Here is a 16,899-nt window from a genome sequence, read left to right as displayed (position 1 = left end):
AACTTTGAGACAACAGCTGGTTCCCATTTCACATTTCCAGGTCATAACCAACGACATGGCATCACATCACCTCACCTCAACTCACATCACAGACCGACTCCACCTATCCTCATGACTCCTCCCATTCTCCCTCCCCCTCCCCCTTCCTCCTCTCCCTCTCTGTCCAGTGTTTTGGTGTTCCGGTAGTCCGTGGGGAGACCGACCGGCCTGCCTGCTCCTCTCTCCTCTCCCCCTCCTCTCCTCTCCTGTCCCCCTGGCCTGGTCTAGTCTCGCTTCGCCCTGCCCTTCCTTTTCCGCCGGCCGTTCTCCACCGGCTTCTCCTCCTGCTTGCTGCTGGCGACGCCGTTGCTGGCTCCGATAGCTCCTCCGTTGGCTACGCCGTTGGAGACGGCCTTGGCCTGTTTGGCGGGGGCCTCGCGTCTCGGCTGGCGGCGGTAGGTCTGGTAGTAGAAGTTCCCGAAGAGGATGATGAAGGTGATGGCGTAGCCGATCAGGGCGTAGTGCATCCAGTGCGGGAACTGGCAGTCGATGTACAGGGACAGCGCGGTGTGGCCAATGGTGACGTGGAACTGGATCTGTAGGGGACCAATCAGGAGAGGATGTACCTTTTAGGCTAGTGTTTCTCAACGAGGCCTCCAGAGACCCCTAGGGACCACTTGAGTGGTGTTGAGAAAGGGAGACAGCTGAGAGGGGATGCGCTCAGTTGAAATGCGGGGCATTGGTCTATATCATTTTTGTAATACTGCGGGGGGTGTTGGTAAGCTTATGATAAGGTCAAGGGGGGCATTTGTTCAATAAAGTTTGAGAACCACTGTTTCAGACAGTCGTGATATCGTTATCGACAGTGCACACAGGCTGATGCTTGTGCTTCAGACTGCTTTGGGTCGTACTGCGATCCCTGATGTAATAACAGCATATTACGGTTCATCTTTCCTGGTCCCACTTTGTCAAAGCCATATTATCCTTTATGATAACTATACGCCTACTGGAGAAAAAAATTTATGTAAAAGAATGAAATGTAAAAAGAAATTGTTCTTGTCTCAATGGCTTAATATCAGATTATCACAGAGGTTCTGGAATGTAACCGCCTTGATAGCCTAGGGATCACTGTACAGCTATTGGAGAGAAAAAAAATCAACCCTCCCTGCACACATTGACAGGAGGTGAGTTCCCCTGACAACAGAGGTAGGGTTCTTTCTAATATGCAGACTCCCGTCCTCAACCTGGGCTTGACTGATTGATTGTTTGATTGACATCCAGTCTTAGTTTACTGTTTTCAATGTGCTTTCCGCATCCCAGAGAGGAGTGGTAGTACTGACCATTGGGATGAGGTTTCGTGAATAACACTTACCATTTGGATGATTGTCAGGTACTTCTTCCACCACAGGTATTTCTGGATCTTGGGGCCGCACGCCGCGAGTCCATAGTAGAGGTACATGAGGACGTGGATGGCTGCGTTCATGTGAGCACCGAAGAACGCTGCAGCACAGGAGAAAATATGGCAGAGAAGATAGAAGTTATTATAGAAACTGCTGTTTTACTCATCTTCACATTCACATTATATAAGGAATGTCAGACGTTGCCCGTGGCTCAAACTGCTTAGGCGAGGTATGATACTGATACATATTATAGTGTTATTATTATTATATTATTATTATATTATTATATTTTAGAAGCCAGTTGCATGCATGTTAACAGTACTGCATTGCCTGTTCCTGTTCCATGTCACACTGGCAAGCATACAAGCATTCATCACTGGCAAGTGTCATCAGGATATTACAATTTTTTAAAAAAGCAGCACACTTTTATGATGTTTGTGATGTATGGCATTCTCATCAGTAAACACATGTAGTGTTGACAAATGCGGCTGTGTGTGCAGTGGTCAGTGTATGTAATAGCCTATAGAACCGCTTCTGTTTAAAATTATTGAATGACCGATTGGTTGGCTTAATCTTTCAGCAATGCATTCTGAAATTGAATTATCATGCCTACGCACGTACAGTCAGTACAGTGATGTTCAGATGGCACTGCCTACAAATGTCCGTGGAGTATGTCCAAAATTAACTGCTTCAAGCCATACAATCAGGTTGCAGGTCTCTCTACGGAATCCCATAAACATAGACTATTCGAGTACACACAGAACAGCAATGGTGAGCGTAATTTCATTGGCTAACTGTTGTACCTGGGACGAAATACAAAGTTGATCCATGATCAACGCCTCTTGTGACCAATCGCTGCTGTGTGATGTCATGTGAGTCTTCCCGCCTTTTTGAAATACATGTATTTTTTTTAATTTCCCTCACATTTCCATCTTTTCTACACTATTCCAACATCATTCCCCATCATGTAGGAACGTCGTTGCAGGATAATTCTCGCTGTCCCTGGTCAAAAGAAGATGTTGGTCCTGGACCAGCTTCGTAATGTCGTCCCAGGACCAACACGTACCTGAGGAACTCGCGGTCACTGGAGGACAACACGCAATGGCATGACTTTGCTACTCCCCTGCCTGTGACAGCTCCCTCTGCCTATTGACAATACAGTAATGGAGAGCTGTGCTTGATCGGACATATCTGATGCTAGGGACGGCTGCAATGCTATGAACATCATTTAGTTTACTGATGTAAATTAACTGATGTAAGGCTTTTTGCTATACACAGATTTTGCTATTATGTTTACTGCAATGTGCAATAATGTGTATTAGGTCTTTGTTTATGTCTTGTATCTATGTATATATGCAGGGCCGCTGACAGGTTTGGCTGGGCCCGGGACAAAAAAATATCAATGGGCCCCCCTTCCTCCTACCCCAAAACCCCGATCACAAAAAAAAAGAAAAAACAACCACCGAACGACAATTTTTTCCCAAGAGAGACCAGGTGGCCAGACTACACTTTCAGCCTGAATCACCACTCTCACGTGATATGCTATATATTATAAGGCCTACCCATTATAAAAGAAACGACATTATCAAAGTAGCCTCACAAATCAATGACGCATACAATAATTCCATAGTAAATGATCTATCCATCCAATTATCCATGCATTTTTGCCAACATTTATTTAGAAATGAAACAAAATAAATAGGATTCACATCATTAATAACACAAGTGTACGTGTAATTTACTTTAGCAATTTGAGAGCTTGCACATCAGAACGTGCCTGACTGAATCAGCTCTAGTTCACTGTCACCACCAGCACACCAAGACGTCAGCCTTCCCACACCAGGAATAGCCAAACACAGGAACAAGTCAAGTTGCAGAAATGTATTATGCAAAACGGATGTACACTGTTTCTCCCCACAAAGTTAACAGGTTGATAAAGTGTTAGCATTTGCGCTAAGCGGGATTTATACGCGCTAAGCGAAATAGCGTTGCATAATAGCGCAGTTTTAAAAGTTCTCCCTTGCCCTCTCCTTGCGCGCGACGCAACTTCTCATCATGTTACGATTGGGGCTAATGTGCATATAGCTAAGGTCACAGATGGTCAGATTTGAAACACAATTTTACTAAGCTGTGGTTATAGAATGATGCGACTGTGTGACTGATCATGTTTTAAACATGAATGCTGCAGTGCAGGGCGTGTCTGTTTATGAAGGGAAACTTTTGCTCTGTTAGTGTTCTCTGCTATTGTTAGTACCTGCATCATCTGAAGAACTTTTTACCGAAATTCTGGGGCTTCTGGTGTCTTCATCTACTTTTCTCCTATCCTTCATTTTCTGCCCTCCTGGTGAACGACTGCTTCTTCAGACACCTTGGCAAATTGGCACGAGCCGCGTTAAGTTGAAGCCGTTTTTTTCTTTCTCGTAATGACCGACCAAACCATTTGTGCACTGGGGGTGGGGGAGGTGGGGGTTTCTGATCCTTTTTAAGGGCAGGAAAGGCAAAATATCTGCATCATTTATTTAATGTAAATATAGCGCAATCTCCCTCTCTGAAAAACCATCTTATTTTGAAATTAATTAGAACCATTAATCACAAACTTAATGAGGGCCCAGTTCTGGGCCCCCCTATCCCAGGGCCCGGGACAAAAAGCCCTTTTGTCCCCCCCTGTCGGCGGGGCTGTATATATGTAAGCTGTCAGACACCTTATTTTCCTTCAGGATTAAAAAAGTACTCTACTCTACTCTACTCTACTAGTTTATGGCATGTATCCTTTTCTTCCAATAGGAACATATGCACTGTCTGAAGAGATATTCACTAATTAATCATGTGTGTATTGATAATGACTGACCCAACTATTATCTATAAACAAACAATTTTCTTCTCCTAAGGACTCTGGATGCCATTCAGGTCAGGAGTGAAGAGCCACAATGCCAACATTATTGTATTTGCTCTGTGAATCATCTTTCATAATCCGTGCCTGATAATCCTTGCATTGTTATCTAACTATAGCATGCCAAACAGTCACAGGAAACAAAAATCTAAAGATTATTCAGTACAGGTACAATCAATTGGGCATGTGACCTCTTTTGATGGCTAGGCCTATTCACTTGGGTAGCAGCTATTCACTCCAGAGGCTCACCAGCCCAGTCAAACCCAGGTGGAAACTTTGTCGACCATGTGACCAGTGTATTATATTACATTTCATCCATCAGATCGCTACGTATCCGTATTTATCCAGTTGCTATTTGATATTGCTGTTTGACCACGCAGATCATGACAAGAGATAATCTGAATGAACAGAATTACGTATCCAGTAGCTCAGTACAGCTCTGTACAAGCCCGGGGTGAAAACGGCCCATGGTATGGTAATAGCCTCTCATTAACTTCAGCTGTGCTCTCTCTCACACGCCCGCCATTGCACCTGTTGTGTTCACACAAAACATATACCTGGAGAATCAGTATTATAATTCAAATTGTATAGATCTACATGGGCGTCCGCAGCTAGGGGTCCTTCTGCAACCTCTGATTGTTGGAAACTGCTGTCACACAAAAAATGCGCTGACGTGTGGCTGCTTAGCATCTTGCCCCTCTCAGTCCTCAAAGCGCGAATGTTTGTAAACGGGAAACCTATCTATACCAGGGGCCTATACTACAAAGCTGGTTCAGGAGTAAACCAGGTTAAGTTAAGAGGTACTGTAAATCATCTAATAGAAGAGCCTGGAGTCCTCACAGCTTCTTAGCATGGGCCCCTGAAGAATCGATATTATAATTCTGCAGCACTCACATTGTCCACCGGCCACCCATTTGATGCCTATCCACCAGAGCGTGAACATGGTGCAGTGGTGGTAGACGTGCAGGAAGCTGATCTGGTTGAACTTCTTGCGCAGGATGAAGAAAACGGTGTCTAGGTACTCCACGCCCTTTGAAACGAAATACCACCACAGGGCTGCAGCCACCTGTTCAGGGGAAACACAGTGAAAAGCCAGGCATTAGACAGCTAAAAGAGTCTACTTCAAAGGGATTATTGGAAGGACAGTCCATCATTAGGTATCACGGAGCAAGGATCTGTACATATGCATAAGTGTATAGAGTAAACTGTACATGTGAATAGTGACAAGTAGCTCCCGTGCAGATTACCAAGAGCCTTAACCCAATAAGAAACGACGTTATAAATTTGCTGTTACCAGAATGTCAATGAGCAAGTCATAGAGCATTACTAAAGGCCCAGTGTTATGTCATAGTAGTGTAGTACTATGGTAACTTCAATGACTATTACAACGTGCCACAGAAAGTACAGCATGCATTAAGGGGCTACGTACCACATTAAGACTTTGTCATTACAATTTTGGTTAGAGTAAGGTTGTAATATAGGCTCTGCGTCAAGAGAGGTTAATAATAAAGCCATTTATTATGCTGTATTGCCAAAACCATGTAGCTCCAACGTGGCGGAAAAAAAGACACAAATTTGATGTAGTAGGGGTTTGAAGACTAACTGATCCCAGTTAATGACTTGGCTTAGCAGCTCTCTCTAACACAGACCGCCATGGTCTGTCAGAGTCAAGTCACGGTTCCCAACCCCACTGCCCTACTGACAACAATGTCATGAGCACCGGCCGTGACCTCAGTGGAAACAGCGTCACAAAGCAGCCAGCCTCAGCCAATCGCAGCAGCAGTAGTAGCCTGTGAAATCAAATTCTCTCTGCCTTGGCTCCAGGACCGTAGCCTCTTACTGCAGATGGGGTTGCTGGCGGGCCTATTAACAATTTGCTGAAAATACTCAACTACATCATAACAACATTGCTATGACAGTACCGAGATCCTTAATCCCTTAAGACACGGCATTATAAATAAGCTGTTACCAGAATGGCAATGACCAAGTCGTAAAGGCCCCGTGCACTGTCATAGTAGTGTAGTACTATGGGGGTTAACTTTCAATGTCTATTACAGCGTGCGACAGGAGGTACGGCGTGCATTAAGGGGATAAGATGTTGTTTAGACTGTTTATCATATAATGTATTACTTAGGAGAACTTGGATTAGCAGCTATCAACATTTTTTCAGCTTTTCATCAGACAATTAATAGCCATTCATGATGTTGCCCAGCAACATTGCTCAAAATGTTGCCCTGTGTATCATTACCTTAAGTGTTGAATCAACACCACAGTTTTTGCGTTGGCATGCCCTGTCTGTGCCGCCTGCATGGCTCTGTCTGGCCAGTGGAGCAGTGCCTGGGCATCACATTTCACAGCCGATAACGTCGTCTATACCGTGTCTCATTACGCCTTACAAAGCACGGAGGCCCCAGGAACGGAGTCTGACACTTCACAGCACTTTGACGTGCACTTCCGTGGGAACCCTTTTCCCGAGGAAATGGCAGTCGTGGCCTATTGCTTAAGAGGGTGGGCTTTAAATCAGAGGGTTGCAGGTTCAAATCCCACCCTTCCATTCCCTACTGCACTCCATGGCTCAGGTGCCCTTGAGCAAGGCACTTAACCCCCCACTGCTACAGGGACTGAACCAATTACCCTGCAAGTCACTTTGGATAAAAGCGTCAGCTAAGTGTAGTGTAATTGAATATAATGTAATGTAACGTAATGCTATGTAATGTAATGTAATGGAAGTAAATGACACTCACCCGCACTTCATTAGGATCGTCTGAGTAGTCCACAGGCTGGCAGATGTAGCTGTACTTCGCTGCCCGAGCAGCCAGGAAGAGCTGAAACACATTAACAGGGACATCGCAATGAGAGGAGGGAAAGGAAAGCAGTGAATGTCTGGTGGTTAAAAAAAATAACTGCACAATCCTCAAACAGGTTGGCAATCTACGTAATGGCAATTGGTGTTAAAAGGAGACAGTGTAGTAGTGTTTCCGAAAGAGTCTTATGAACATCATGTGGCAAGATATAGATTATACAGCAAAATACAACTATGACTGACAACTTAAGTAATTGGCATGTTTATGGTTTAAAAGCCTACTGTCTCAAGTAGTAAACTGCAACGATTAAACCATTGTTATACCATGACCAAGATAAAACACAGTTAATCAGCTACTATAACAACAAATGACGCAACTTTAGTTTTCAGTGCTGCAAAAAGACATTGCTGCCAAAAGACATTGACTTGGTGAATTCAACTCCAACAACAATCATAACACACAAACAGCAATGGTAGCATAAGTCCAAACCCAACCCAAAACCTAAAATGCTGCCATCATCATATATATATACGTACCTGGTCCAGGTAGAGAAATTCTGAGGCTTTCAAGGTTACACTTTTTTGTACTTTTTATTTGGCTACAATGCCTATGCGTTTTGGCCCTTATGACCTTCTTCAGGGCATAAGGATATATCATACAGTATATACTAGTGTACTAGGACTGTGACGATATTGAATCGAATCATGATTAATTGTGATATGCAGTCAGGATACTGAATCACGATGCAAGGGCGTAGTGTCCTTTCAAAGTTCTGTTACCTTTTAGTCCAGAGTTGTTCTGATATGATATGATGGTGCTTCCAAGCAAATCATCATCATTATTATTTTGAAACTTTATTATTAGCCTTTTGCAACCTATTCTATGTATAAACTATCATAGTTTTTATTTACATTCTTATTGTATAATGTTGGCAAAGGTGAAAAAAGAAAATGAATGAAGTAAATATCGCCATACATCGCAATAATACCTCTATCATAGTGCATTGTGATAGTACTGCAACGTGGCCAGTGGTGTAGTCTACGTAGAACGCGGGTATACGGAGTATACCCACTTCTAAATTTCAGGGATTTCAGTATACCCACTTAAAATTGATTGATCCATTGCTTTGAATAGCACAAATATATACAGTATACCCACTTCAAAAAAGTCTCAAATATACAGTATACCCACCATATAAAAGTAGACTACACCACTGAACGTGGCATGTGTATCATGATGCACATCGAATCGTGAACTCCTTGCCAATACCCACCCCTATACTGTACGTTACGTACCTCCTTGAAAATGAAGAAGTTGAAGAAGACCATTGCAAAGTTGTAGACGATGAGTGTCTTGCGGAGCTGGAAGGGTTCGCGGTTCTTCATGTACTTCGGCCCGAGCCAGAGGAAGAGCAGGTATGAGGAGCTGATGGCCAGCGTGGGCAGGGGGGAGTCCATCAGGGGCCATTTCTCCACACGCTTGTCTGCCATAAGAGATGAGTATAATTTTAGGTGTGGATGGTGGGGACAGGGGTGTAACGGTAGGCCTATCCAAAATCCTGGTTTGGTACTTACCTCGGTTTTGGGGTCACGGTTTGGCACATTTTCGGTACAGTATATATAAAAGCAAAATACATTCAAACCGGTACTTTGGGTCGGAGATTTCATCAGTGTAAGAAATAGCACTTTTCTCCAGGTCTCAAGAACAAGCCTAAATCATAGGACAAATGCTTGTCTAATGTATGAGTGACTGTACTTTAATTCACACACTCCCCAAAATGAAAACATAGTGTCACAGAGTTAAAGCACTGAGATGATTCCAGATGGTCACCTGCGATGGTCAAGCTCCATTTGTAGAACTCCACCGTGTCGTTGATAAGGTGAGTGATGATCTCCATGCTTTCAGCCGTCTTGATGTATCTTTTAAACAAACACAGCATCATTGCCAAAACTGTATAAAGATGTAGTTACTTACTAAAACATAACAGATGAATAAACATGTTAGGTTCAAACCCTTAACATTTGTAAATATGAAACACCTGAAATGAAAGACACAGAGAATCCTTAATTAAGTTTCAAGCCGGCTTGGAGAGCGGATGGGGAGAACCGTCAGTCACCATTTTCCCCACTCGTCCTAACCGCTGTAATATCTCCAAGCCATATTTATTGTAGGATTGTCCCTGATAACAATTATCTCTATCCGCTAAAGGGAAAAGGGGGCGTACCCGGATAGAGATTAATTCATTCACACACACACACACACACACACAGACACACGAACACACTAGCCAGGCTGCGCCCTCCTAGTGACGCAACACCTTCGGCGGCGCTGCAGATCGAATCTCGATTGCAAGTCTATGATAATCAGGCAACGAACACACAGTCCTTGGCCTGCCATGTGGAGATGCAACTCTGTTGTGTTTGGGCATTCCATTGTTCTGGTACAGATAAAGTCCTCGCACAGTCCAGTTATCTTCTGCTTAGCCTTGAACATGAATTCTTGAATGCGAAAGGGCACATTTGTGCCAAGGCAACATGTTTGCTCTCATATGGAATAAAATACAGTTCCAACATTTCCCCCTGTTTATTCTATATAGAGACAAACATTAACATCATCCAGTGATGACTTCAAATGATTTTTTTCTTTAAATAGGTACACTTAGAGGCCCCGAGCATAATCCCCTGGGTCAGGGAACAGATCAGGGACCTGGATGGAATCGTCAGATTGGTGTGGAGGCTCATGGTCTCCACCAACAACATCATCATAGTGTCATCGACATCACTATCCTGTCTAGTTAGAAGAGCATATAGGTTTGACATTTTTTCTTCCATTTGTGCAATGGCAGTGGTACTAAATCTGGTGCACAACACTCTAATACAAAGAATACAACAACATCCACATAACGTGAGGATCGCCGCAAATATTGCAATAGACATGATTATGGACGCTGCCAACTGTTTGTATTGGCCAAACATGTCAGAGGAACCATCCCACACTGAAGTATCGACCCCGGAGTGGTCTTTCATTTTCTTTTTGGTTGAGGGATCCCAGTCCCTCTATCGCCCTGGTGACACTTTCGTCAGCTGCCGTATTGTTCGGTATGAAGGAACAACATTGATAACCAAAAATAGAGCACACACTCCTATCGGCCAAAGCACATCAACCGCAATACGAGATTGGAATGCCATTAGGCAGGTTGCCTTCAGTTGTTCATGGATGGCCCTGAACCCGAATTCAGTTTTGTTGCCCAGCGCCTGCACATTTATAGGCTAGTGGATGTTGTTCATTCTGTCCACATTTTTTTTTTTATAGTACACCACCAACATACAAATGATTCAAACCCTGATGCAATTTGATTCCACATTGTAGCTCTCTTATGTTTGTTTTAGGTTAGGTTAAGGGGTGAAGTTTCAGAACAAGGTTTCATTTAACATGTGCCCTATACACATATTTGTTTAATGCACTGATTAATCCTAAAATATCTCTCCTGTTTGAGACATGTGCCATCCACATGACTCAATAAGACTTAAGTAATTTCCGAAACAGACTTTGAGCACAGTAAATGATGAGAAGTAAACATCTTCCAACATCCTCCAGTTCATATTGTTCTTATTTTTTTTTTTATTAAATGAGTGATTCTACGATTCCCCTACGCTTTTGGCAAAAGCAAAAAGCCAATTATCAGTATTTTTCCCAACTAAATGACCTAGATGTTTACATAGTGCCAAACAAACAAATTGCCAAGCTTAATCTTAATAGTTAGTGGAATTGGCAAATCAAATCCACGGACTTAAAAGTGTAGCCGAATCAGAGAATCACTCGCATAGCCTACATCAAGGCAGGCTTTTTCAAACATTTGTTTAAAAAAAATAATAAGCTCTCAGAAGTCAACTCATCCACACACAGACATTAGTGTGGAGGAGGTGCGCAGTTGTAACAGATTAGAGAGCATTATAATAGAGAAGAAACAAAAAATGTTTTGTTAGTTTAGACAAAACAAAACCCAAAGCCGCCCAACCATTCTCTCATAATCTACAATCAAAATAAAATAGATAGCTCTACATTCCCGGGGAACAACAATTTATCAAGAGCAAAATTATGAAAAAGAAAATTACTCTGGTCAGTATCTGACTATTGTGGCTCACGTTTACATTACAGTTCCTTACAGAATAGGCGATAAATGCAAACTGACAAAATGTGGTGTTGACCACATAGTTACTTACTACATATTGGCATGCAGTCCTCACTGTCCTTTTGTCATGAGGTCATGGTGATATAGGGGCCTAGCCCAACTCCTGCCAATAATGTCAGTACATTCAAAAATGTATTTTGTAAAAATAAAAAAAATTGAGTATGAGTAATATTTGAGAATCCAAAAATATTTGAGAATCCTACTTTCTCACACCATTCCAAAGTTTCACTGTCATCACCCAGACATACAGATCACTAGATCAACCAATCAAAATGTAAGAGATAAAAAGAAAGAAAACACAACTGCCATTGTAAAATACGCAACTTTAAAAGAAAAATGAAACAAACAACCGGACAGACCCTTTATCTAAGGTATAAAGGTAAGACCTTGTCTAACTTTAGGTCAAACTTTTCATGGTTTGAAAGAAAGAAAAAAAAAAAATAACAGTTGTTATTTTATCAAGTGTTATAACTAAAATTATTACCCAATTGAAACAAAACAAACTCTGGGAAAATCTTGTGAAACTTATCAAATTAAAAACAAAATTCACTTAACCTAGCGATCATTGGTATTGTCTAGGTTCCTTCCATTCACATCAGCTGTGTTTCAGCTCGTTTCCATAACACTGGGCCTGTTCCTCAAAGAACACAAAAAAAATATTATAGGGAAAACAACTTTCTTTCATGTACACTCAAGCCAGATCAATTTGAAATCAAATCAGAGCAAAAAATTATTAACTTCATGTATCGGCTACATAAAACATTTTGTAACGGAACTAAAACCTTATTGGCAATCAGTTTTCACTTTGATTGCAAGTTGACGACTGAAATGAAAAGACAGAGTTAGACAACTGTCTCTTTGTTTATAAATCAAACAAATGAAAATATAAGGATCCCAACGTCATCAAATTCAAACTTTTAAAAGCAAATAGAGAACATTGACATGTCTCATCACACACCATGTGAAGCAATGTTCACACTTACAGTATTAAACTAACGACAATGATAGATATTTAACATAACTTTAAGCTTTGGTATTGTTTATCTAGGTCGGTGTTCAGTTTTTTTTTTATTTCTTATTGTCTTTTCAGTGACAAACAGGTGGTTTAGCATACACTGTTGGAGGTTTCACTATTAAGTGTCTTTCTGTCTCTGCCACAGAAATTTGCATGTTGATAGTTTGGGCCTGCTGTGTCTGATAAGGGTTGCCTGCAGAAGACCTTGGGCTACTTAGAGAGAGCCTCTGAGCCTTTTAATATCTATCCGAGCTAATGTAAACATCTACACATAGGACACTGTTATCTTTGCTGGGGTGATTTTGTCAAGCGCCTCTGTGTATTCAGAGTCTAGTTTTTTCTGGTTTATCAGAGTCAACATTGTCATTAAAATAAAGTTCCAGATCATAATTGCATTGGAAATGTATTTGAGTACTACTACCCAACTTTTAGGGTTTTTTTTTTTTTAAACCAAACCCATGATCCATTGATCAATAACTCATCAAAATAGAACATAATAAGGCAAGAAATTCGATGAAATAAAACAAAGAAATAAGTCATAGTTAAGAGTCAATCAAAACAAAATGACAACCTAAATTTCTAGAAATGTTCAGCACATGTGGTGTAACTCTCAGACCAGGTCCAAATAAGGTTTACTCACAACACCTTTGGGCCATCAAATAACGCCTGCGTTATTTCAAGATCTCAAACCCATTGTTCTTTTAAAAAAAAATAAGAACAAGGAGAAAGCTTAATCTATTCTTTAGAAGAAACAAAGACATTTTGGTACTGTAAATCATGAAAGCAAACTCTTTTGCAACTACACTACACTACCATGACAGTGCACGGGGCCTTTAGTAATACATTATGACTTGGTCATTGCCATTCTGGTAACAGCTAATTTATAATGCCGTGTCTTAAAGGCTTAAACATTAACATGTTAACTTTCAATTGAAAATAGTAAAGAAACAACATAACTCCACAACCCCGTTTTCTCCTAATCAAAAATAAATGGGTAAGAATGTGTGGAAAAACAAAATCATGACAAAATCCTACACCTCAAAGTTGAATTGTAGAATAAAATAAAAGGCTTATTCTTATTTTAAAAATGTTGTTTCAACATGTGCACTCCCAAGCTCCAGCTAACTCTGAACACAATAGAGTACCTTCACTAAACACTCAAAAAAAATTCTTCCACTCTCAGACATATTTAGGCACTCACTCCACAGATACACACGTACACTCCACAGACACATATACAATCTTTCTCACACACACAGTGGGGTGTCCCACTTAGGACAATTCATACAACAAATAGGGCCCACACAGACAGACAGACAGATATCCATATTACTTGCCTTGTATGACACAGTGTTATACAAATACAATTATTATTATTATTATTACTATTATTATTATTATTATTATTATTATTATTATTATTATTATTATTATTATTATTATTATATGGTAGGCTATCTGAGACATTAACTGCTCAGTGAGTAATCCAAATGGCTGTCATTTGCTTTTTTTTTTTTAGCACCAGAGTCACAGAGGAAACGTACGGGGGTCCCTTGGACCAGAAGGGTAATTTCAGGTCTATTTTTTTTTTCTTGGTAAAACAATCCTTCTAAGTTTAGAACGACTTCTACCTCTTCCACATCCCCGTCCGTTTCCTCATTATCATCAAACCAGTCTACTGCACTAGGATTTTCTCTATGCACGATTTTCCAGTCCTTGCATTGCATTTCAGCAAGGAACTTTTCACTTCTTTTGCTGTTACTGCCCCCCATTTTGTCTCTATGAATTTAGTCCAACGTCACAACACCTACAGTGCCTCTATTGTTGGATACACTTTTCAACAAGATAGCGATCAACGATCGTTTGTGGTAAGATTCACTTCAACCTCACAGGTGGAATCTTCTTGCATACAGGCTTCCACAAAGACTCGCTATTTGGACCTTGTTGTATTGGTATGAAACGTATTACCGAGTGGTAATACGAATCCTTTCACGCACACTTTCTCTCAACGCGGAGAACACAGAATTTAAACTAGTTTCTCGTACTAGGGGAGTCTGCCCTCCCTTTACGTTTACCTGATAGAGTCTAGAATTGTCAGGGTTTTGTCTTCTCTTATTTTACCGTCTTTTCATTCAATCCTTTTTAAATAAAAATAAAAATGTAGGCCTACTCACGATTCTCTGGTCTTTTCAAGATTCCCGTCAACCGTCGGATCCCAGCCTGCGAGGGAGAGACCAGTCCCGGAAACGGGTCTTAGTGCTGTGGCCACAGACTTTCCTGGTTCCCTCCTCGCGTGCTGGAATCGTCGGGTATCTTGGGATCCGGTTCTGAAGGACCAAGTAAATGTTAGGTTCAAACCCTTAACATTTGTAAATATGAAACACCTGAAATGAAAGACACAGAGAATCCTTAATTAAGTTTCAAGCCGGCTTGGAGAGCGGATGGGGAGAACCGTCAGTCACCATTTTCCCCACTCGTCCTAACCGCTGTAATATCTCCAAGCCATATTTATTGTAGGATTGTCCCTGATAACAATTATCTCTATCCGCTAAAGGGAAAAGGGGGCGTACCCGGATAGAGATTAATTCATTCACACACACACACACACACACAGACACACGAACACACTAGCCAGGCTGCGCCCTCCTAGTGACGCAACACCTTCGGCGGCGCTGCAGATCGAATCTCGATTGCAAGTCTATGATAATCAGGCAACGAACACACAGTCCTTGGCCTGCCATGTGGAGATGCAACTCTGTTGTGTTTGGGCATTCCATTGTTCTGGTACAGATAAAGTCCTCGCACAGTCCAGTTATCTTCTGCTTAGCCTTGAACATGAATTCTTGAATGCGAAAGGGCACATTTGTGCCAAGGCAACATGTTTGCTCTCATATGGAATAAAATACAGTTCCAACACAACACATCTTGTAATTATGTGTCATAAACATAAGTATTAAATATGAATTAAGCCTACATGGTTTTAGCCTGAAGAGTGCCAGATACTGTGCGTCCCGGTTGATGTGAGACTACTAGACTGTCTGCTATTTTCTTATGAATTCCCTTTGTTTGAAGAACACAGATGCTAAGCTGCACAGGCTTAGGCAGAAGGTGTCTGGAGGGTCACATTTGGGGGGAGGTCGTCTCAGGTCTAAATCCTAGTGACTTCAGCCTGCTATTCGCTTCTGTTAACGTTTCCTTCGTTGCAGACGTGCAGGTGGCACGCAGAACGCCAGAAGACATTCGTGCGCTCATATGCGTTTACGCGTAAGAGAATGGCCACACTCTCAAAACTGGCTGTGCCAAATGTTGCATCCTCGTCCCATCACACCGGAGGACCTTGAAAGATGGCTCCATTACGGATTGGTACCAGAGAGCCAGTCAGGGGCACTAAGCATCGTGCTGCACAAAAGGCAGCGGGAAGGATTGGTCAGCAGGTTTCCCGGCTGAGATGCGGCCTTTCACGACAGTGAATTGTGGGCTGCCGCTCATAATTCCGACCGAAATCTTAAAATCCACCCGGGCCACTTGAGCGCGCAAAGCTGAAACAATGCAATGCAAGTGACCCAGACACAAATGGGATGGATTGGATGAACTGGTATACTCTAAATCCTTTAAAATGACGCCCTTCCTCCCGCAGATTAGAGTGGCGTATCCTACAGCCGCAACCGAGGTCCTCCAAACCACCAAATGATCATCGCGCACAAGCTATCTGGTATAATGCCGAAAAACGATGTGTGGTGATAGTAAGGACAGGTGGGCATTAGGCCTATGAAAAAGAGAACTGACTAAAATGAGCAATGCGCACGAACATCCATGCCCCGCTAAACAACCACATCACATAACCGATGTAGGATGTAGGATGTAGGCTAGGTAGACTGCCACAACGTGCCGGTCAAGAGCAATGTAGGATATGCATAGTGTTGGTCCTCGCGGCATATATGATGATGATGAGGACCTACTCTGCAGTCAAGAGATGCTTTAAAATATTTCGACACCTTAATATCTTGCATCAACAATATCACATCGCTTGCATCTGTATGAGATGGGTGAGAGCTATCACACTTACCGCGTAGGGCTCCAAATTCCGGTTAATATGACAGTCGGCTGAAGGTCACACAATCGCCAGGTTTTGAGGGGTTTACAGGTCTGTATGGGGAGCGTGGTAACTGCCTACAGTTACAGATATTATCGGGATATGCCGCATACGAAGATCATTGTAGGTGGAGCATCCCAGCCGTGTATCCCTCGTTGAGCGCGGTGCTGCAGAGGCTCGTATGTCAGCCTTGAAAGAGGAGCATGGAGAGGTACATTGCGCATGCGGACTTCGCTGTGGATTCTCGCCAAAGGTTTGGGGATGGTGTATAGGACGGGACAGAAGCTGGGACCCCTAATTTATAACCCAATGGTCATTAATGCATTAAATTAGTATTTTCGTCCCTGCATATCGCTGTTCTCGCTCCCGTTGTTTCCATTCACTTCAATGTCAGAAAATGCATTGGGTCAACATCCATCATGACGTGGTGTCAATTGTTCATTCTGTTTACATTATTTTAACTGCCAGTGGATGCAGAAAGACATGCATTTTTGCCAAATATAATCTTAGTTGAAACAATAGGCCT

General features: G+C 42.1%; 1 protein-coding gene across 1 annotated transcript; it reads right to left on the bottom strand.

The window, feature by feature from the left end:
* Positions 1-263: 263 nt before the first annotated feature.
* elovl4a (ELOVL fatty acid elongase 4a) lies at positions 264-16,423 on the bottom strand. The gene is made up of 7 exons (XM_063198674.1): positions 16,347-16,423; positions 8,904-8,992; positions 8,369-8,556; positions 7,014-7,094; positions 5,164-5,335; positions 1,352-1,479; positions 264-575 (listed from the first exon to the last, which is right to left on the bottom strand). Exons 2-7 carry the CDS (start codon positions 8,968-8,970, stop codon positions 264-266), a joined length of 948 nt encoding a protein of 315 aa, XP_063054744.1. The 5' UTR covers positions 8,971-8,992; positions 16,347-16,423.
* Positions 16,424-16,899: the final 476 nt, after the last annotated feature.

This window comes from Engraulis encrasicolus, chromosome 5 (genome assembly GCF_034702125.1).
Source record: "Engraulis encrasicolus isolate BLACKSEA-1 chromosome 5, IST_EnEncr_1.0, whole genome shotgun sequence".
Classification (NCBI taxonomy): Eukaryota; Metazoa; Chordata; class Actinopteri; order Clupeiformes; family Engraulidae; genus Engraulis; species Engraulis encrasicolus.
The sequence above is the reverse complement of the archived record's forward strand: the minus strand, read 5'-3'. Positions and strand labels throughout refer to the sequence as shown.